The 21805-nt window shown below is 43.2% G+C and overlaps 1 protein-coding gene across 6 annotated transcripts in view; it reads right to left on the reverse strand.

Moving 5' to 3' along the window:
• The window catches only part of DAW1 (dynein assembly factor with WD repeats 1), a 31515-nt gene extending 23604 nt beyond the window's left edge, over positions 1-7911 (reverse strand). For 3 of the 6 annotated variants that reach the window (XR_012332957.1, XM_019923645.3, XM_019923643.3), the window contains exons 1-3: positions 7805-7910; positions 2699-2771; positions 777-921 (exon numbers count right to left, since the gene is read on the reverse strand). Coding sequence is in view for 5 of the 6 variants with exons in the window: in XM_019923645.3 (XP_019779204.1) it covers positions 777-921; positions 2699-2771; positions 7805-7886 (300 nt within the window). In the remaining variant the exon portion in view is untranslated. The other 3 variants (XM_019923642.3, XM_019923641.3, XM_033859619.2) reach the window with 3 other exon arrangements.
• Between the last annotated feature and the right edge of the window lie 13894 nt (positions 7912-21805).

A 21805-nucleotide genomic window follows, 5' to 3' on the forward strand; every position in this document is an offset into this window, starting at 1 on the left:
TAATAGTGTCCTCTTTCACTATCAAAAATGTTCCCTTTGGTGGATAAATTACAAGGTCATGCGTTATAGAGCTCATATTTGAAGTTAAATAGTGCCACCTACTGGACAAAGAACTATTACAAGAATAACCATCCTCTCGTGAATGGAACAGATGAATACAGATTGCCTGAATATTTTGCATCAGACAAAATAAGCTGAGTATTTAATAATAAGTCTACTTAAGTCATAACAAATAAAATCAGTGTAATATAAAGCAATTCTAGAATAAATCATTAAATTTTGTTAAATAATAAAGAAAAAAATAAAAGCTGTTCTTGAATAAATGACTACATTTGTTTTAATTTAGTCACCAAAATACTACAGGAAAATAAGCATATTTTCATTGAATTAAATTATGCAATCCATGTCAATAAATAATTTGCTAAAATATAGTTTAGTTCACATGGAAGCAGAAAATTTGAAATATTGATCCACCATGAAACATGTCTTAATATTACTCTAACTGGAAAAAATTTTAATTATTCAATAACTTAGATTATCCTTTAGATTATCATTATAAAGAAAAGTTAAAGTTACTAGTACAAATCTTTATTGAAACTGTTAAGAAGTAAATTTTTGAATTTCATTCATTCATTCAACGAACATTTATTAAGACTTAGCAAAAATATATGAGGAACTGAGGAAAAGAGAAAACATGATTTGTACTTGACCTCAGATTAATAGAACACCAATTAATTCATTGAAGTTCTACTTAGTATCTTTAAAACAGACATTACCTTAAAAAGATAGAATTTGTGGTTGCTGTACTGTCCGAGTTTATTTTGTAACCTCTGTATTAAAAGTTTGACCTGGTTTGCTCGTGAAGCTGTGATTAGAGGTTCTGCTTTCTGTATCTCTTGTACTAAGGCATTGACATCTGTACTGAAATTCACCAAGAACAAAAAAGTTATTTTTGTCTTTGTCAAAAATTGCATATACATTTATTACATAAAGGATTATATAGCTTTATGACGCATAAGATTTATAAAATGTCAACAACACCATCATTTTTACCAAGAGATTTCTGGGGGAAAAAAAAAACACAGAAATCACTGAAGAGCACTGTGTCACAGATGAAAGCTGCTTGGGTTCTCTCCAATGCCTTTCCATGAACTGAGATTTCTCCTGAGGAAGGTGTACAAAGATTCTCACTTGCTTACCTAAGAAGGCCAAGTGCATACTGCTTCTGAACAAGAGCTCTTTTTATTTATTTTTTTCCTGCTTCTTTTTTCTTTTAAATGAACATATATTAAATGTGCCCACTCCTACTATACTTTGCACCTTACATATGTTCTGTCATTTAATCCTATAACAACCCTCTAATTTAACACGTTTTCACAACTATTTTAGTGATGAAGAAACTGAGGCTCAGAAAGGTTAGGTTTGCAATATTTTTAGGGAAAGAGAAAGTACCTAATCAAAAACAAACATTCAAAGAATTACTATTATTATTATTATTGGATTTCTTATGGGCTATAACATTATGTCCCTGAAAGAGAACTGGTGTGAAAAGTACAGGTTCAAGTTTTCCCCAGTATTCAAATAATCTACAGCAATCATGGTAAATTTTGCTAGTCCAGAATAATATTAATTCAAGACAAATATTAACGTCTGTATACCACAAAACATCCAAAATAGGGTCATTTTGCAAAACATGTCACAAATGCGTATCGAGAAAGGACTCGGGGCCCAGCTGCCGTGAGGGAGGTGGTGGTTGGCTGACAGCCTCCAGCTGCAGCTTCTTCAGGATCCATGTTAGTGTCTGAGCCCACGGCTTGCTCTTACCCACAGCCCTTGGCCGCTGGCTAGGCAAGGGGGCCGCGCAAGAGCCTGGCCACTTCTGCCCCGTAAGGGGGTCCTCAAACCCGCAAGCTTTGTTCCGAGCTCCCCCACGGGCTGGAGAGACTCTTGTCAAACCTGCATCATCATCAAGGTTGATGTCTCCTCCTGCCCAGACGTGCCTCATCCTCTGATCTGTCCCAGGTGTCACTTCCCAGTAACCTTGTACCCACCTACTTCTGTTTCAGCATCTGCTTCCCAGAAATGTGAACTCTGATAAGCATCCTCCTTCTGTTCACAAATAAACACAGGCTGAGCTCCAGTTTTGTGCAAGGCACTGAGCTAGGAGACCATTCATTCAACTAACATTTATTACCTACCATAGGTTGAGTCCTGGGAGTGTCAGGGTACGGTCCCAGCTCTCAAGAAACACAGTCTTTCAGAATAAAAGTGAATATTTGGAATGGAAATGAATCAGAGATGTTTCACAATGATGACTTTGAAAAACTCAGTTGTCAAAACAGTTATACTTACATAAGAATTAAAAAGATAATAATGCCTCTTGGAAAGGTTTCCAACAAATGTTATGAATCAAAACAGATTTCCAAACCAAAAGGTTTATTTTTTTTCTTTTTAAATATGGTTGGTTTGGGAAGAAGAAGAAGAAAGATTGATGATCCTTTTTCTACTTCCTCCTCATTCAGCAAGACATTCAAATAAAATTCAACAAAACAAACAGGAAATAATATACCCCGGAACAATTTAATTAGTAATGCATTGTCTGTAGCTTACGCAGCTCATCCACACACCACCCTATGTCAGGGTCTCCCCATCACAATTTTGGATATGAAATACATATTGCATTATATAGCTAACTTACCTGGTACGGAGATCGAGCAGATCTATGGATTTGGTCTTTAGTTGTCCACTTTCTTCATATTCCAACATAATTCCTAAGAAATAAACAAATATTAAGTTATAAAACACTTATGATCACAGCCTATGCCAAAAGTTAACCTACTTTGACATAATTTTTTCATTTTTGTTTTTCCATTTTTCTACATAAAACATATGCAGTGATGTCTGATTTCAAAACAAGATGGTGTAGACCCACTTTTCCTTGGTCTGTCCTCTAAATACACTTGAATTCAGCAGGCAATGCTAAAATAATTGAAAGTTGGATAGAAAAAGGTGGATGGATAGGGGCCTCAGGATTTGAGGAATGACAACACAGTGAGTTCCCTGGGTTTTCTTTTCATTTCACATGTATCCCAACAGTGGGGACCAAAAGGACTGGCAGCCTGAAACCACCGAAAAGCACAGATATCAAAACATCAAAAAACAACAAAAAAGCTTGCTTTCTGTGGCCAACGGACAAGGAAAAGAGAAGTCAGACAAAGTACTGATGAGGAACCCTGAACTGCTCCACCACGGGGGCCCCTGCAGGCAGTCCCACCCACCCACCCACCAGTGGAAGCCCTGGGCTGTCCCAGTCCCCACTGCAAAGCTCGGCCCCAGTGCAATCTCATCTGCCTGCAACAGCTGGAGCAGCAAAGCCACAGACCTTCACATATCCCTGCTCCTCAGCTGCTGTCTGAGGGGGCCATCTGATCTGCCTACAGCAGCATCAGCGAAGTCCCAGGACCTCCCAGACCCCATTCCACAGCAAAGCACCAAAGCAGCGTCTCCCTGCCTTTCAACCAGTGGCACAACCAGGCCCAGGGGCTTGTCCTCCACCCCCCGAAGGTCACACAGTGAGAACAGGCACACTGGGGACATACCTTCTGCCCCTGCAGGTGGCACCAGAGAAGACTGAGCAGGAGTCTTGCTAAGACAAAGCAAAGCAGGAGTCTTACACCAGAAAAACAAATTAGACCAGAATAACATGGCAAAAGCTCAGAAAACTAAAGTATCACTGTAATTAAAGCCCACAGAAGCAGACCAGAACCTATGTACTAAACCTAAACATGGTGACGGCATGCCAAAATAGATGTAGGTGGGATCAAGAGTCTCCAGGATACAATAAACAGTCACTCAGGGCTTCCCTGGTGGCGCAGTGGTTGAGAGTCCGCCTGCCGATGCAGGGGATGCGGGTTCGTGCCCCGGTCCGGGAGGATCCCACATGCCGCGGAGCGGCTGGGCCCGTGAGCCATGGCCACTGAGCCTGCGCGTCCGGAGCCTGTGCTCCACAACGGGAGAGGCCACAACAGTGAGAGGCCCGCGTACCGCAAAAAAAAAAAAAAAAAAAAAAAAAAAAAAAGTCACTCTTCACAATAAGAACCAGAGAAAGACAATCAATAAATGCCAATATGGAGATGAATCAGATACTGGAACTAATGACAAGGATTTCAAAGGAGGTATCATAAAAATGCTTCAGGGGCTTCCCTGGCTTTCCAGTGGTTAAGACTCCACACTTCCAATGCAGCGGGCGCGGGTTCAATCCCTGGTCAGGGAACTAAGATCCCACAAGCCACACGGCACGGCCAGAAAAAAAAAAAAAAAAAAAAAAATGCTTCAGCAGTCGTTTACAGATTCACTTGAAACAAATAAATGAAAAATCTCAGAAAATAAATAGAAGTTATTGAAATAAATCAAATGGGAATTATGGTATTATGAAAAATACAGTAACCAAAATGGAAAACATGCTGAATAGGCTCAGTAGTAGAGCAGAGATGACAAAGCATAGAATCAGTGAACTTGAAGACTAATCAACAGAATATATTCAAGCTGAACAACAGAGAGATAACAGACTGAAAAAAATGTGAACAGAGCCTCTATCATACCACCTCTATGGATATGGACCAGCGGACTTGAAATGTTTTGGCCTCAGGACTAATTTACACGTTTTTAATTATTGGGAATTGGGGGTTTTCTAATACTTTCCACATTAAAATTGAAATTTTAAAAACATATTTACTAAATTGTTGTAAAATAGCAATAATAAATTCATAGCATGTTAATATAAATAGCATATTTTATTGAAATAACTATATTTACTCCCCTCACCCAAAAAAATGTAAGAAAAGTAGCATTGTTTTACACTTTTGCAGATCTCTTTAATATCTAGCTTAACTAAAGACGGCTGGATTCTCATCTCTGCTTCTGCATTTAAGCTGTTGCTATAGATTGTTTTAAATATAATATAAGAAAAAATCTGGGTCATACACAGATACGTAGTTGGAAAATGGAGGAATATTTTAATCAGTTTTTTGTGTAATTCTGGATATTCTTCTTCGATACTACTTTAAAACTCAACAAATGGTAGTTTTTATAAAGACTGGTTGCAATTCCGAGTCTGAAACCACATCAATGAACTCTTCAGACCCGGTTACATTAAAAGCCATTGGTCTATCTCACACTTTCAATTTCTTTTACCACGTGTGATTTACAACATCATGCGTCAGATATTTGAAAAATGTTAGTTTACTGAGTTCTAAATGTGCGCATATTTCATCATACAATATCCAAAAAATCACATTTGTTAATACCAATATCTATCATCAGAAAACTCTTTTACTGTTGGTAAGCTGTTAAGCTTATGATTTAGATACAAATTTCCTGGTGTTCTAATTCTCGCTCTGAAAGCTCAACTTTTATCACTGGCAAGAAATATTGACAGTTTTGCTTGAAAATTTCAGACTCACTTTGTTCATTTTCAAGAAAATGTCTGCCATACATACAAGTCTGAAAACCATGTTTATTTCTGTCTTTCACGTAAAAACGGTGTTCCATGAAAAAAATGGCTAGTTCATCTTTCAGCTCAAACACGTGCACAAGCACATTCCTCAAGATAAGGATCGTACATCACTTTGCAGCAGAAGCACCTCAGGAGAACTTTCTACTTCATCACCCAGAAAACACGTACCCACATGTCAGTATTTCACTACGTTAATAAGTGTTATTGCTTCACCAAGGACATTCTTAAGTAAAACTAAGGGCTTCTGGGTGTTTGTGTGTTTGTCTGTTTCTCCTATTGCAAGTGTGTCAGTGAGGAATACAATGGCCATTGTTAGAGTTCGGTGCCACTGCTTGATTTGTAGTCAGGCACCAGCAGTTTCACCTGCCATTGCTTTTGCACCACTAGGGCAAATATCTACACCGTGAAAAAAAGAAAATGATATCTTAGTGTTATTACAAGAAGAGATTTGACATTGAGGCCCCCAATGAAAGGATCTGAGGGCCCCAAGAGTCCCCTTACACTTTGAGAATCACTGCAACAGACTATAATTTGACGTAATAGACATGATTCCAGCAGCATTTCGGATCAAGAGAGAACAGGAAACTCTGTCAAAACACTGTATTTAGGGGCTTCCCTGGTGGCGCAGTGGTTGAGAGTTCACTTGCCGAAGCAAAGGATGCGGGTTCGTGCCCCGGTCCGGGAAGATCCCACATGCCGCGGAGCGGCTGGGCCCGTGAGTCATGGCCCCTGAGCCTGCGCGTCTGGAGCCTGTGCTCCGCAACGGGAGAGGCCACAACAGTGAGAGGCCCGCGTACCGCAAAGTCCCATGACAAGGAGCACAAAGTGTGTACAGAGTAGACCTTGAGTAAATGTGCTGATTGATTGATACGTACAGTCTGGAATTCAGTCACTAAGGTAATATGCTTATTAAGTATGCATTTTTCTTTTTATACTCAACACACCTTGACTTATTCTGGTGCGTTTAAAATAAAAATCAATGTGGTCCTTGTCGGTGTCTTCCCTTCCAGAAACCAATATTCCACCACATCACTAATCACCTCCTATCCCTCCCCGTTCACTTCATTCCTAAGTAACCAGAAAGCATTATGACTCAGCAATTTAAAAGTTTAAAGACTTCCTGAGGGCTTCCCGGGTGGCGCAGTGGTTGAGTCCGCCTGCCAAAGCAGGGGACGCGGGTTCGTGCCCCCGTCCAGGAGGAACCCACATGCCGCGGAGCGGCTGGGCCCGTGAGCCGCGGAGTGGCTGGGCCCGTGCGTCCGGAGCTTGTGCTCCGCAACGGGAGAGGCTACGGCAGTGAGAGGCCCGCGTACCGCAAAAAAAAAAAAAAAAAAAAAAAGAAATCAATGTGGTCCTTGTCGGTGTCTTCCCTTCCAGAAACCAATATTCCACCACTAATCACCCCCTATCCCTCCCCGTTCACTTCATTCCTAAGTAACCAGAAAGCATTATGACTCAGCAATTTAAAAGTTTAAAGACTTCCTGAGGGCTTCCCTGGTGGCGCAGTGGTTGAGAGTCCGCCTGCCAATGCGGGGGACACGGGTTCGTGCCCTGGTCCGGGAGGATCCCACATGCCGCGGAGCGGCTGGGCCCGTGAACCATGGCCGCTGGGCCTGCGCGTCCGGAGCCTGTGCTCCGCAACGGGAGAGACCACGTCGGTGAGAGGCCCGCGTACCGCAGAAAAAAAAAAAAAAAAAAAAAAATCAATGTGGTCCTTGTCGGTGTCTTCCCTTCCAGAAACCAATATTCCACCACTAATCACCTCCTATCCCTCCCCGTTCACTTCATTCCTAAGTAACCAGAAAGCATTATGACTCAGCAATTTAAAAGTTTAAAGACTTCCTGAGGGCTTCCCGGGTGGCGCAGTGGTTGAGAGTCCGCCTGCCAAAGCAGGGGACGCGGGTTCGTGACCCCGTCCGGAAGGAACACACATACCTCGGAGCGGCTGGGCCCGTGAGCCGCGGAGTGGCTGGGCCCGTGAGCCATGGCCGCTGGGCCTGCGCGTCCGGAGCCTGTGCTCCGCAACGGGAGAGGCCACGCCGGTGAGAGGCCCAAGTACCGCAAAAAAAAAACAAACAAAAAAAAACTCAAAGAGTCTTTTTAAAACTTTTGAGGAACAGAGTCCAGCATCCGAAGCAGTGAGGGGCCCAAGTTAGGAAGCACCAGGCTTCCCGTCCCACAGGGATCACTCGTTCTGGACCCCACCTCTCGGGTTCCCGCACCCTCCTCTGCCCCAGACCCTCCTGGTGCAGGTTCTCACAAGAGGGCAGAGCGGGGCCCGGCCTGTACCTGGCGGGTAATACCGGAGCAGGAGGCCCTTGAGCTTCATTCTCTCGCCGGGGAACCACCGGCCGACTGACTTGGTCGTCATGGAAACGGCCAAACAGCGGAAGGCGCCGGCGCGCATGCGCGCGCGCCGCAGAAAGCTCCCGGGACTCGGGGCCTAGAGCCCAAGATCTTGGGGTGCATCCTGAAGCTCAGGCGTCCCGGGGCTGGCGGGGGGGAGGGGGTCCGGGATATGCTCGGGCGCAGAGCGCGCCCTGCCCTCCCCCCCACCTACATCTGCCTCGGGGTTCCCGAGGGCGGGCGCCGGGTTCCGGGAGCCGCTCAAGGAGTGCGGTCCTGCCCGCGCCGCGGCCACCGGAATCTACACCCTTTGGTGTCTGGGGTGGGTGGGACGAGGGCCACTCGTGTCTTCAGTAAGGGAGACCTCACAAGGGGCGAGGCGCGGCCGAGGACCAAGGGCCTCAGCTACAGTCTGGGCCACACGCACTTTAACCCATTGGGTTTCCAATACTGAAGGGTGGGAGAAATATCCCGCGCTCGGTTACTGTTCTCTGCCCCTCATGCCCTGTCCCTGTCCTCACAAAAGAAAAATGACCTCGACGTAATCGCCTACATTTCCAGTGCCATGCACTGCGCCAAGCGCTCTATCCGGTATACTCACAGTGCACCCAAGGTCACAGAGAAGCAGGTGGGAAGGCAGACGTGTCAGAAGCCTATACCTGGAAGCCTCCACCTATGGAGGCTGCACCTATGCTCCTAACCCTGGGTTTAAGGCTTTGGAGGCCTTCTTTTGACTTGTTCTGTTTCTTGCCAGCATGGGTTCTTTGCCTGGCATGTTGAGTTTCCATCAGGAAGACTGTGGACGGGAAGAGTCAGCTAACCAGATTGTCAGTTTCCTTTAAGGAATTTGGCCTAAATCCCTAAATTAGAATTTCCCAAATTTAAGCAATTCCTGAGTTACGTTCATAGCCTTGGGCCACAGCGCCTTATCAGCTGCATACGTAAGGGTTTTCTTTAAGTTCTTACAATTTCTCTGAACTGGCTCACTTGTTCCACTTCACATTTTTTAAGGTAATTTAAAAGAAAACTGTTGTCAATACTGTGAATTAAAATTTTGTATAATTCTTAATGAGGAGCAGCAGGTAACTATAAAAATAAATTCAATTTTTAAAAATACTATTGAATCACACCGGTCAGAATGGCCATCATCAAAAAATCTAGAAACAATAAATGCTGGAGAGGGGGTGGAGAAAAGGGAACACTCTTGCACTGCTGGTGGGAATGTACATTGATACAGCCACTATGGAGAACAGTATGGAGGTTCCTTAAAAAACTAAAAATAGAACTACCATACGACCCAGCAATCCCACTACTGGGCATATACCCTGAGAAAACCATAATTCAAAAAGAGTCATGTACCACAATGTTCATTGCAGCTCTATTTACAATAGCCAGGACACGGAAGAAACCTAAGTGTCCATCATCGGATGAATGGATAAAGAAGATGCGGCACATATATACAATGGAATATTACTCAGCCATAAAAAGAAACGAAATTGAGTTATTTGTAGTGAGGTGGAAGGACCTAGAGTCTGTCATACAGAGTGAAGTAAGTCAGAAAGAGAAAAACAAACACTGTATGCTAACACGTATATGGAATCTAAGGGAAAAAAAAAAAAAAGGTCATGAAGCGCCTAGGGGTAAGACGGGAATAAAGACACAGACCTACTAGAGAATGGACTTGAGGATATGGAGAGGGGGAAGGATAAACTGTGACAAAGTGAGAGAGTGGCATGGACATATATATATACACTACCAGACGTAAAATAGATAGCTAGTGGGAAGCAGCCGCATAGCACAGGGAGATCAGCTCGGTGCTTTGTGACCACCTAGAGGGGTGGGATAGGGAGGGTGGGAGGGAGACGCAAGAGGGAAGAGATATGGGAACATATGTATATGTATAACTGATTCACTTTGTTATAAAGCAGAAACTAACACACCACTGTAAAGCAATTATACTCCAATAAAGATGTTAAAAAAAATACTATTGAAATACTTTATGCTATTGCCTGCCAGACTGCAAAAAAAAGGCCTTTCCTTTCTTTCTTTTTTTTTTAAAGGGAAAAATTAGCAACTATTTGAAATTTTCAAGACAAGCTAGCACACAACTGAACCTTTTTACTTCATGTACTTGGAATGTTGGAGAGATATTGAAATTAGAAAGCCTCTGCTGCTAAGTGATACAATTAAACCTAATACAAACGGACAGCACATAAAAGTCCCCGCATCCCACCAGCAGTGATACAATTAAACCTAATACAAACGGACAGCACATAAAAGTCCCCGCATCCCACCAGCAGTAAGCATGCGACACTTGGGAAGCGGGGAACCAGATGAAATCTAAGACACCTTCTAGCTCAAACTTTCCCCTCATGATTAAGACTCTGGAAAGGGTTTAAGTAGGGAAAGGCAAAGAGCTCATCTGTAGAAATGAGGGGTTCTCCAGTAGATTTCGTTCACCCATGTTATTGCTTATGCTTGTGCCATTTAAAATGAGGCCTTTGGAAAAATAATAACTTTAGAGAAATCTGGTAGACACCATTTAACCACTTGATCAAAGCTAACGTCACCAATATTGGGACAAACTGACATCTGTATCTCCATTACAATGCACTGCAAAGGACAGAGCAATTCTCTGGAATTTCTGCCCACGATGCATTGCCTGCCTCTAATCATGAGGAAACATCAGAACAACCAAAAACTGAAGAAATTGTACAAAATAACTGTCAAGGTCAAGAAAGAAAAAGGTAGACTGAAAAACTACTCCAGATTCATGCACACTAAAGAAGTTGAACAACTAAATGCACTGAGTGACCCTGGATCCTAGACCAGAAAAAAAATACTTATAAAGGACATGATTGGGACCACTGGATGAAATTTGAATAGGGATTGGGGTTTGGAGTATATTTCATTAATATTATATCAATATTATTTCCTAATTTGATCATTGTACTGTGGTTATGTAAGAGAATGTCCTTGTTCTTAGGAAAAACCCACTGACTTATTTAGGGATAAAGGGGTATGATACCTGCAATCAACTCTCAAATGGTTTTGAAAACTTATGTGTAAGTATAGACGTGTGTTGATAGAGCCAATGAGCAAAATGTTGAATCTAGGCGAAGGGGTCCTTTTGGGGTATTCCTTGAGTACTCTTGTAACTTCTCCATAAATTTGAAATTATTGCAAAATAAAAAGAGGCCTTTGTTTCCCACAGGCCAAGCCAGCTTCAGAACATTCTGGGATATCAGTGGCAATCACAGAACTATTTGGCTCCACTTTTGTTCTGTTAAGAGAGTCCAAGTTCAAGTACACTCCCTGTTTCACCCCTAATTCCACCTCCATCTTCCTCTAGTTATAGGACCCAAAGCCTCCATCATTGTTGCCTACCCTTCACCACTCCCTCCATTTTCACGAGTTCCTGTCCTCCCTAAGTGGCTCTTTTCTTCCTGTTCCAGGTGAAAGATTTTCCCTACTTCCTCGAACCAAACTTTTAAGTGTTGTCCTTTGCTTTTTTAAAAAAAATTCCAGCTCTGCAGCTTTTGACATCTCTCCCTTTGCTCAAGGAGCATAAGCAAAGTTCTCCCACGTAAGAGGTTAGAGAACCTCCTAATCATCCCCCGTCCCATGATATCCAGAGCTCAGAGCACAGTTCCTTGGAAATGACGTCCATTCTTCCCATAGCCCATGCCCACCGCAGCCCTCACCTCCATCTTTGCTTGAGTGTCATTTATCTGGATGTCCAAGCACCCTGACTGTCCATTCAGTTTCCAAAGTTCTTCTCACAATTTCTCCCAAGGACCTCTCTGCTAATAAGACTCCTAGTATTCTGACTTAACAGCCCAGAATCCTGGTACCGAATATGTCCCCATCCCCCTTTCTAGGAAGGCAGTAGGGTTATATGCAAATGAGGTGGTGATCCAAAGAGAAGTCATCAAAGGTCCTGAGCGCAGGCAGATTTCTCTTTTGGCCTTGGCAGAAGAAGGGGTTAAAGCTGTGCTTAATTGACTCACCATCTACTCATTCCTGGAAGCTCCTGCATGAATCTCTCAGCCTGAGGAAATAACTGTTGCACTTTAAATCACCCCCAGGGGAGGGCCATTAGTCTCAAATGATGTACAAAATTTTGCAAAAACAAAACTCCTACATTATCCTGGTGATGGGAGCGTATCCCGGTGTGTAGAGCACTGGGTAGGACTTTCTCACAGGGCTTTTAGAGGCCGCCCTAAAAGTTGTAAAATACTTTTAATCAATTCATGGCATCCTGTGTTGATCTGAACGTTGACTCATAGATCAACAATTGCAATTCATATGGATTTGTACGTATGAATGTAATATTGACCCTGGGTTTCTTCCCACTGACACCTGCCTTGACCAATCAGAAACTGAAAAGTTAGCATTAATGTTATTCACCCAAATCACTTCAGTCCAATGCATGGAAGCCATGCTGAACTTCAGTTCTCACAGTGTGTCCCCAGACCAGCAGCAGTAGCATTACCTGGGAACTCGCTAGAAATGCAAATTCCTGCCCTACCTCACACCGCCTACAGAATCAGAAGTGCTGGTAGTGAGGCTCAGCAGTTCATGTTTGGATAAGTTTTCCTGGTGATGCTGATGAATGATGAAGTTTGAAAGCCACTGCACTAGTGTAATAGGTTCCATTGGCTTGGCCAGGCCTGATTGAAATTGGATACCCTCTCCCTGCAATTAGGCCCTTTGTGTATTCTGAACAGTCTTCCCTGATTGTCAGGGACAGTAAACTGGTTGCTCAGATGATGTGAATAAGACCCAGAAACAACATGGGAAGAGACTGGAATTCTTTGCATACTTGTGTTTCAGGTGCTCCAGTGCACTGAGAGAGACCAATGGACATCAGACTAGGGTGGGAGAAGAAGGCTCCTGGGAGGGAAGATGGGGAGAGAAGAGGATCCCTACGCATGGGAGAGGGAGAGAAGCAGGGGGAGAAGGATGACGGGAGGGAGGCGGGAGGCGGTCTGGGGGATCCAGATTCAGCACTGACAAAGGACAGGTGGTGCAGGAGGGGTTCCAGTTACCTGCCCCAGCAAGCCCCCAAGTAAGGAGCTGCACCAGGGCAGAGACACACTGATGACACATCCCTTTTTATTTTCTTCCCATCCTGCCTCCATCCCACTGAAGGGCTCACAAAGCCTCTGACCTTACCTGGGACCAGAAAACTGGTGGGCCAAGGTCTACTGACTGAATCATTCAATCAGTATGTGTTGAGGACCTATGAGTCCCAGGCATGTTCCAAGTACAAGGGATCTAATTCTGAAAAACTATTTCAGGGGACTCATTCATAGAAAGAATCAGACTTCAGGTGGGTTTGAAACTATTGCGTTTTTGGAGAGGGGGCACGTCTCTAGGTGAGACCACATTTACATTCACAGAAAGGCTACTAGTGAGACACGCAGATCGCACCAGCAGGGCTGATTGACATAGATTTGCCACTTGTAATTCCTTAGAGCAGACTGCCTGACTGGAAGCCTGGCTCTGCCATCTACCAGCCGTGTGCTCTTGGGCAAGGTCTGTAAACTCTATGGCTCCAGTTTCATCACCGGAAAGATAGGAATGATCACAGTATCGAATAATAGAGCTGTTCTCGCTGAGTCTGGCTCAATCAAAAACACTCCTTAAGTATCAAGGGTGGTAATGCTAACAATAAGCATTTATTATCCTACAATGTTTCAAACTGGGGAAAGGGTGTGTCCATAGTGTTCTTATTGGACCTGATCATTTGGATCGACAATTATTCTGATAATCACTTACATTCAACTTGGAGTCCTTTGTATGATAGTTAACAACAGGTGTACCTTACGACTTATGTTAATTAGTATTAGTATAGTTGGTATAAATATTAAAACTAGCTCACGTTTCTTAAGACGTAACTACTTTCTCTGTAGACCCAAATAGATTTGTCTTCTTAAAGAAACGGCTGGTGGGGATTCAATAGAAGCATGGAGAGGGTTCTATACCTTAACAAGTCTGGAGATAGTCCAGGCTTGGACTGAACAGAACAATGAACAACAGATGTTAAAGGACCTGAGAATGTCCGGAACATGAACAAGGAGACCTGCGGTGGGCATGATGCTACCTTCCATGTCTGGCACATAGTAGGTCCTCCATTAATGCTTGATGCTCAAGAATCTGGAGGATGCATTTGGAAGAGGAATGAGCTGATTAAGTGCACGTGGAGGGTAGGGCTAAAAGAGCCGGATGCGCAAAGGCAAATTTCAGCTCAATATAAAGAATTTTGTGCCAGGGGGTCCAGTAATGTGTCCAAAAGTACTGAGAATTTCCCAGCACGGGAAGTGTTCTAGCTGAGGCAGTTTGTCCAGCTGCCAGAATTATTGTAGAACACAGTGCTAAATTAGCTGAGGGACAGGGCTAGATAAGAGAGGTCTGATTTCCCTTAGGATGCTACGATTCTATGATTTTGTGCTGTCTGTGTTTTTAGAAGAGAATAAATGTGGAAAGGTGAACAACAGTGGATTGCTAGTTGGAAGACAGAAGTTCCAACCCTGGCCTTCACATCAATGACCTTACCTTTAAGAAAGTCAGTTGTCCTTCCAACCCTTGGTTACTCATTTGTAAATCACTCTCTTTCATTCCACGCAGCTTCAGCGTACCACGACTAGCTTATTCATGCTCGGAGCTTTTATTCTTGTCATTCTTTCCACCTGATAAGCCTCCCACATCCTCTGTTCTGAAATCTTACCAGGCTAGAATCACCTTCTCCACAGGCTCAATTCAATTCAATACAACAGTGTGTGGTAAGGAAAGGTTTCACAACACAGACTCTGAATTATTCCTACCAGGCAATTCCTGCCTTAAGCCCCCATTCAGAAGGCTGCATCTGGACACTCTCAGGTAAATTCATGTGACCCCAGTAATTCCTCAATCATTTCATGTTTAAAACAATGTTACCTTCGGAGCTGTTGTTTTTTCTTCCTCCAATGGAGTTTATTCTAAACTAGTGAGGGGTCTTGCACAATAGCCACATTTTATGGATTGATGGAGAAAAGGCCTGAAATTCTCAGTCTTGGTTATCCCTGGTCCTGGGCTCCTAGTTGCCTTTATAACCCTCCCCCTGCTTGTCAGTGTGCCCCCTGCCACCCTGATGAAGCCAATTGCCGAGATGTAACCATGTCCCGCTTTGGGCCCCAGCTGGACCGCCCACTGCATATCACCTTTGTATTTCCTCCTCTAGGCCAGGGGACCTAGAAGTCTCTCTAGCTCTTTGTTAATTTCCACGCATCACTAAGGGGTCCTGCAAACTTTCAGTTATCTAAAATCACCAGATTGACCAGGAGAAGCTAGGGGGCTCTCTCCAGTCTGCATCGAGAGGCCATTTCTACCCGATTTCCACCCATTTCTGTGATTCGTGAAAGCTCCTTGCTTGTAGGATTCCAGTGTCATTTCAGGGAAGCTTGGCATTATTCTGCTTGGCTACCGAAACTCCAAAGACGCTCCTCTCTCACCCCCCCACCTCTCACCATAAGGAACTCTCTCCATTCTTCCTCTCTTTACCCAGATGAAAGGGTCATTTTCTAAATATGCTGGTGAGAGTGGTGCTGGGCGTTAGGGGGTGGGACTGGTTTACAGTCAGTTTGCTGCTGCTCTCTGCCTGCCTGAGAAAAAGGCCTCTGTTAGTCTTGAGAATTATTGGCAAACAGGTAAACACATCGAGCAGAGCTTTATTTAGTGCCAGCGCCAGCAAAAGCCATGCCTTTGGACAAATTATAACAAGGGGTCACCTCTGGCTTGGAGGTTTATAAAGGTATCTCTTCACCGGTCCTGAGCCTCTAAGGCCAGGCTTAAAGGGGCACTCCCACAGCTGGCAGACCCAAGATGAGCATGGGCCAGGTTTCCCCCCAACTCATGGTTCCTGGCAGGGTTTAGTGGGCTGTCCAGACTGCCTGCAGTCCTCCACTCATGCCCAGGGGAGTGTTGGTCCTTACAGCCGAGCTCACACAAAAGCCTTGACCCCTCTAAACCTCCCTACGTGGCGCATTCTCTACTGCAGTGCATTTGCGTGCAAGCTCCTTTTCAATGCAGAAGAAAGTGGGGCAAGATAGCATGCCACACGGTTCAGTTAGACTTGCCAAGAGTCACACTTTCTTTGAACATAGTTGGTGACACTGTTCTCTTCAGGGAGACTTCGTGGCCTAGAAAGGAGGCAAATAGGAGTCAGAGGATTTTGAAGACTGAATGGCAGTTCTGCCACTTATTAGCTGAGTAGCTTTTCAAACCCCAGTTTTTTCACTTACAGCGGGGATAGTAATAGTACCCGCCTCATGGGACTCTTGCAGAGATTCAATGAAGTGCACTGTGTACCTCTTTAAATTGGTAGGCACCTAAATGTTTTTAAACCTCATGCTGCAGCTATCTGCCTCTATAACTGAATTATCTAACTCTGGAATACTTACATGCGCGATATATCTAACCATCTGTTCAAAATAAAATATCGCTTTGAGGGATTTTTTACAATCCTGTTATGGTTATTTAGCGGCTAAGCAACCCATTGGCAGCAGGGGGCAGCAGTGTACATATGTTATAGATGAGCGGTTTCGCTTGTCTCCTTTCAAAGTTCAGAGCCAGGGTCCAACCAGAGGGTAAGGTGTGTGCCGAGAACACACCTTTCTCCTGTCTTCACGAAACCTGTCTTGAGAGTCATTCCCTGGATATACCAAAACAGTCCAGAAGACAGATTCTTATTTCTTTTATCTTTTTACAATTTTGTATTTATTTGTTGAGGTTTTGTAATTGGAAAGTGTTCTTTTTGTTTTGAGAGCATATTCAAGATTGGTGAGGTAGATTTTGTTGTTGTTGTTTTCTATTGCATTTAACTTTCCTTATGTGTCACTGCGGTATTCTTAATCATAATTTAATATATTTGAGAGTGACAAAAAAACATAATTTTTGAATGTATAATAAAATAATGATAATTTTAGGCGGCATAGCTATAAGAAGTCAAAACGTGTAATTTGAATAGCCATGCTAATGACATGCAAATATGTTAGCAATGGCAACAAAAATAGTTAACATTTACCGAGTGCCTATTTTATGCCAGGCAGTGGGTTAAGTGTATCACGCAAATTATTACCTGATTTAATCTTCACAAAACCTCTATGAAGTAAGGACGATGCCCATTTTACAGATGAGAAACTGAGGTTCTGAGAGGATACGATAGTTTGAGATTCCTTCTCCCTGTTTCTGGCCTTTATAAGTAGTTCTTTTATTTGACCAACTCTTTTGCTTGCCTTCTAGTCTAAAATTTTTATTTAAAAAAACACTAAAATTATATTTTCTCCTGCCTCTCTTTTTTACGAATGTAGCACTTTTATCGTGAATAAAGAACTGCTTATAATACTGCTTTCCCGAGATGAGTCTGTGTCAACTCAAGAGCCACTGTTCCTGCAGGGCTCATGGTACAGTGGCTAACAGACTCCATGACGGTGAGAGCGCGGCTGCCTCTCAACTAAGATTTTGACGTCACATGCGCCTATTGAATTGAATACACGGTTGCTAAAAAGTAATACTTTAAAACAGAAAGAGAATCAAACTGCTCTTATTTTGTTTTGTTTTCCATGGGAATATATACAAAAACACTTTTGAAAATAAAAACTTGTGAGACCTATGGTGCTATTCTTCTTTTTTTTATGGTGCTATTATTCTTTTTTTTTATGGTGTTATTATTATTTTTTTTTATGGTGCTATTATTCTTTTCTTTTCTTTTTTTATGGTGCTATTATTCTTGCTGTCATTGCTGTTGTTATCTTTTTTCCCAGGACTTAAATCTCCTTCCCAGCATCTCAGTGTAGCAATAATTGTGGGTAATTCTGGGAAGGTATAGCTGACTATCTCAGCTGATCTGCTATAGGTGGGGCTCCACATCTTTTGTCTCTCACTTCTCTTTCTCTGACCCCATTGACACTTCCTTCTCGAAGCTTCTTTTGCTTCCTCCTGCATTTCTGATCTATTTCTCTCTCTCTCATGTTTTAGTCCCACATTGCCATCTCCAACACAGCCTACGTAACAGCATCCTTGTCCCAAACCATCTCCTTTGCAGAGACTTCCTGTTCTCTTTTTTCTCATATTTAATCAGCTGATAAGTCCTTTTGTTTCCGAAACTCTTACTTGGCCACTTTGGCAGAGCTGACATCTTGGCTCACTCAGTTCTCTTTTCTCTTACTGGTAGGATGGAGAGGACAGAAACTTGCCCTCAGTGAAAAAGACCCTGATGCTGGATAAGAATTCTCCCTCTCTGCCTACCACGCTCCCTCCTGCCACACCGTCTGCCTCATGCATTGCTGTAGGTTGAATATGTGTGTCCTCCCAAAATGCATCTGTTGAAATCCTAATGCCAAGTGTGATGGTATTAAGAGGTGGAAACTTTGGGAGGTGATTAGGTCATGAGAGTGAGCCCTTACGAGTGAGATTAATGTCCTTTAAAAGGAAGTCAGAGAGAGAGCTCCCTAGCCCCTCCTCCCATGTGAGGACACAGCAAAAAGCTGGAAGGGGGCCCTCACTCAACCATGTTGGCACTCTAGTCTCACACTTCCACCCTCCAGCTCCGTAAGGAATACATTTCTGTTGTTTATAAGCTGCCCAGTCTGTGGTATTTTGTTACAGTAGCACAAACAGACTAAGACATGCATCATCACGATATTCAAACAATGTTGCTACTGAGCACAGCACCATGTACATGCTCAAGAATTAAGGCGGTCAGAATTCCCTGGCAGTCCAGTGGTTAGGACTCGCGCTTTCACTGCCGTGGGCCTGGGGTTCAATCTCTGGTTGGGGAACTAAGATTCTGCAAGCTGCGTGGTGCAGCCAGAAAAAAATTAAAAATAAATAAATAAATAAACAAATAAGTTGACTATTATTTCCCTTTTTAAAAAAGAAAAGAATTAAGGTGGTCAAAGAGTTCTCAGCTCTTCTTACCATAACCTGACCACCTGGAAGCCACTGGCCTACAGAGCACTTAGTTCCAGGGCCAGGTGGAAAGCAGTACTTGGTGAGATTGTGGTGTTTGCCCCTGATGTGGTTATTTGCCCTGAACCAGCAGACATACTGGGTACTGATTTTCCCATAGCTAGAATCCATTGTTCTGGGATCCAAAGGTTGGAAATTAGAGTGGCATCTCTTAATATTCCACCTACTAATTCACTCATAAAAGTTTGATTATCATCTTTTCAAGTGTGGTTTTGCTGATTTAGATGTCTGAATTCCTGGGACAAAATTGTTCCATTAGACACAACGATGTTCCCATAGCTAAGAGCTGCCCTTTGGCCATTTCAGATTCCTGTGTCCCTGGATAAACAGGTAAGAAAGGAGGGTGACCACATTTACTGGGGAGATTAGATCAGTTATCAAGGAGAAATGGAACTCCTGCTAAATTAGGCAGGCAATGGGAAAATATTCCTCAAACCAAGAAATTCTATGGGGGCCCCACTTCATGCCACGTCAAGTGGTAAAAATCCATGGAAGACCATGAGAACCAATATAACAAGGACCTCCATGATTCATACCCTTCAGGATTGAAGGTTTGGGTTACCCACTGAATAAAGAACCCTAAACTGATGAGGGGCTGGCTGAAGACAAAGGCAACATAGAACGGGCAGAGGAGTAAGAAAGATACAAGTAACAAATACTCATGATCAGTTGCAAAAAAGGTACATTGTTGTAGCTAACATATTCCTTCTCTCCATTTTATGTCGTATTTTTATCTTTTCTCTCCTTTTTTTCTACTGTTCTACATGGGGCTTAGTTTTCCCCACATGTTATAGTATAGCAACCAATACTGTGGTTAAACTAAAGGGGGAAAGACTGACACCCAGAGATGAACGCTGCATGTGATAACATTTGGAGTCTCTGCTTTGGGGGGAAGTTGAATGTATTCTCATCTGCACAAGGGATGGTTTCATTACAATAATGGGCACATTTTTTGCTGCAGTTGTTGCGATTTGAAAGTTTGTGAGGGAAGAAGGGAATTCATGGGTATCACCAATAGCCAAAGATGTCATCTATGGCAAGAATTGGATATTGGCTCCAGCAAGTGCATCAAGGGGAAATGGAACTCCTGCTAAATTAGGCAGACAATGGGAAAATATTCCTCAACTCAAGAAATTCCAATCCCCTTGTATTGGTGGTATGAGGACTTACTGCAAGCTGGAGCTGAGAAACCCGAGACTACATTTCCCAGGCATCTTTCTACCTCAGGTTTCTCAGAGGACCTTGCCACCCTAGCGGTCTGTAAAAAAGAATGGAGAAAGAAGTGCTTAAACCCAGTCTTGGGCTATGTTCTCAGCTATGATAGAAAGTTTGGAGACAGAGTCAGAAAGATGGGAGTTTGAAGCCCTACTCAGCTACCGCATCCTATGGGAATGTGGGCAATTTCCTGACCTTCTCAGCATCCCGTGGGTATAATGATAACCCCTCCCTGGGAAAACTACCGTGAGACGTAAGGGAGATCATGAGTGTAAACCACCTAGTACAGTACCTGGCACACACACCAAAGCTTGGTTCCTCATCCCCTAACAACTGACAGATCTGTTTGGCAGTTTGGCAACTGGTCATATCTTTTCCCCCAGATACGATGAGTAAAAAATGGGCAACATTTCAGGAAGGAAAAGAAAAGCATCTATGATAGTATCTAACTGGGCATAAAGCCAGGGAAAACATCACTCCAACAAGGATCTGATTTCTTTTTTTCTTTTTATTTCTTTTTAGAAGTAGAAAGTTATCTGGACAAAAGACGCCATTAGAAACTAGGGCCAATAACATGTTAAGACGTTGGACCACATCGCTCTCTAACCAGATGTGCTAGTTAAGTGTTTTATAAGGGGTAGGGCTGTGTTTTGCTGCAGCCCACACCCCTGCTGCCCCGATTCCTCTAACACCTTGACTTACTCCTCTCTTGGAGCAGGAAGGTGCTACTTAATACCTAGCAATAGCCTAGAGTGATCTATTTTTTTAGTACTTTCCAGGGCAAAGTTCCTAAAATATGTTGTTACATGCTCTTCACTTTCATGCTAAAGCAGAACTGTTTGAATTGCTTGTTCTCAGAATTCACCCATGACTTAAACCTACAGAGGTGAAAAGAATAAAAATTCAAACTGTGTTTCTTCACAATGGAAACCACCACTTCTGAAACAATAAAGTGAATTTAGCTTTCAGGGCTGGCTGTCTTGCTCAGGCTATTGTTCTATAAATGTTTTGTATCTGATAATCCAGAGCAGAACAAGAAAGCTATTCACTATCAGGGAACAAAATATACAATGCGTGATAAATCTTCTGTTATAAACTGCTCAGTACTTCCCATGCTCAAGGTGAAGGGAGGAAGTTCACGTTTGAGAACTGGTTTGGAGGAGAGAAGGAACTTATTGTCTCTTTTATTAAAATACTTCATGAACCTAATTAAAGTTGTGTGTCATACTTAAATATTTGCAGACTACATTCATTTGACTCTTCTAATATAACCAGGAATACTGAAACAATGAACTGATATTTAGGTATATATCTATGTAAGTATAGTACTTAGATATTGTTTAATAAATGTAATAATTCCACCAGTTTATTAATGGGGGATATGAAGGAGGTAAAGGGAAGAATGGTGGACAAAAGAGAAAAAGAATAACTAAGACAGATGGTTAAAGAGGAGGAAAAGAGGGGCTTCCCTGGTGGCGCAGTGGTTGAGAGTCCACCTGCCGATGCAGGGGACACGGGTTCGTGCCCCGGTCCAGGAAGATCCCACATGCCGCGGAGTGGCTGGGCCCGTGAGCCATGGCCACTGAGCCTGCGCGTCCGGAGCCTGTGCTCCGCAACGGGAGAGGCCACAACAGTGAGAGGCCTGCGTACCGCAAAAAACAAAAACAAAAAAAAGAAGACAAAGAAAATTGATACAGCCACTATGGTGAACACTAC

This window comes from Tursiops truncatus, chromosome 7 (genome assembly GCF_011762595.2).
Source record: "Tursiops truncatus isolate mTurTru1 chromosome 7, mTurTru1.mat.Y, whole genome shotgun sequence".
In the NCBI taxonomy this organism is placed as follows: Eukaryota; Metazoa; Chordata; class Mammalia; order Artiodactyla; family Delphinidae; genus Tursiops; species Tursiops truncatus.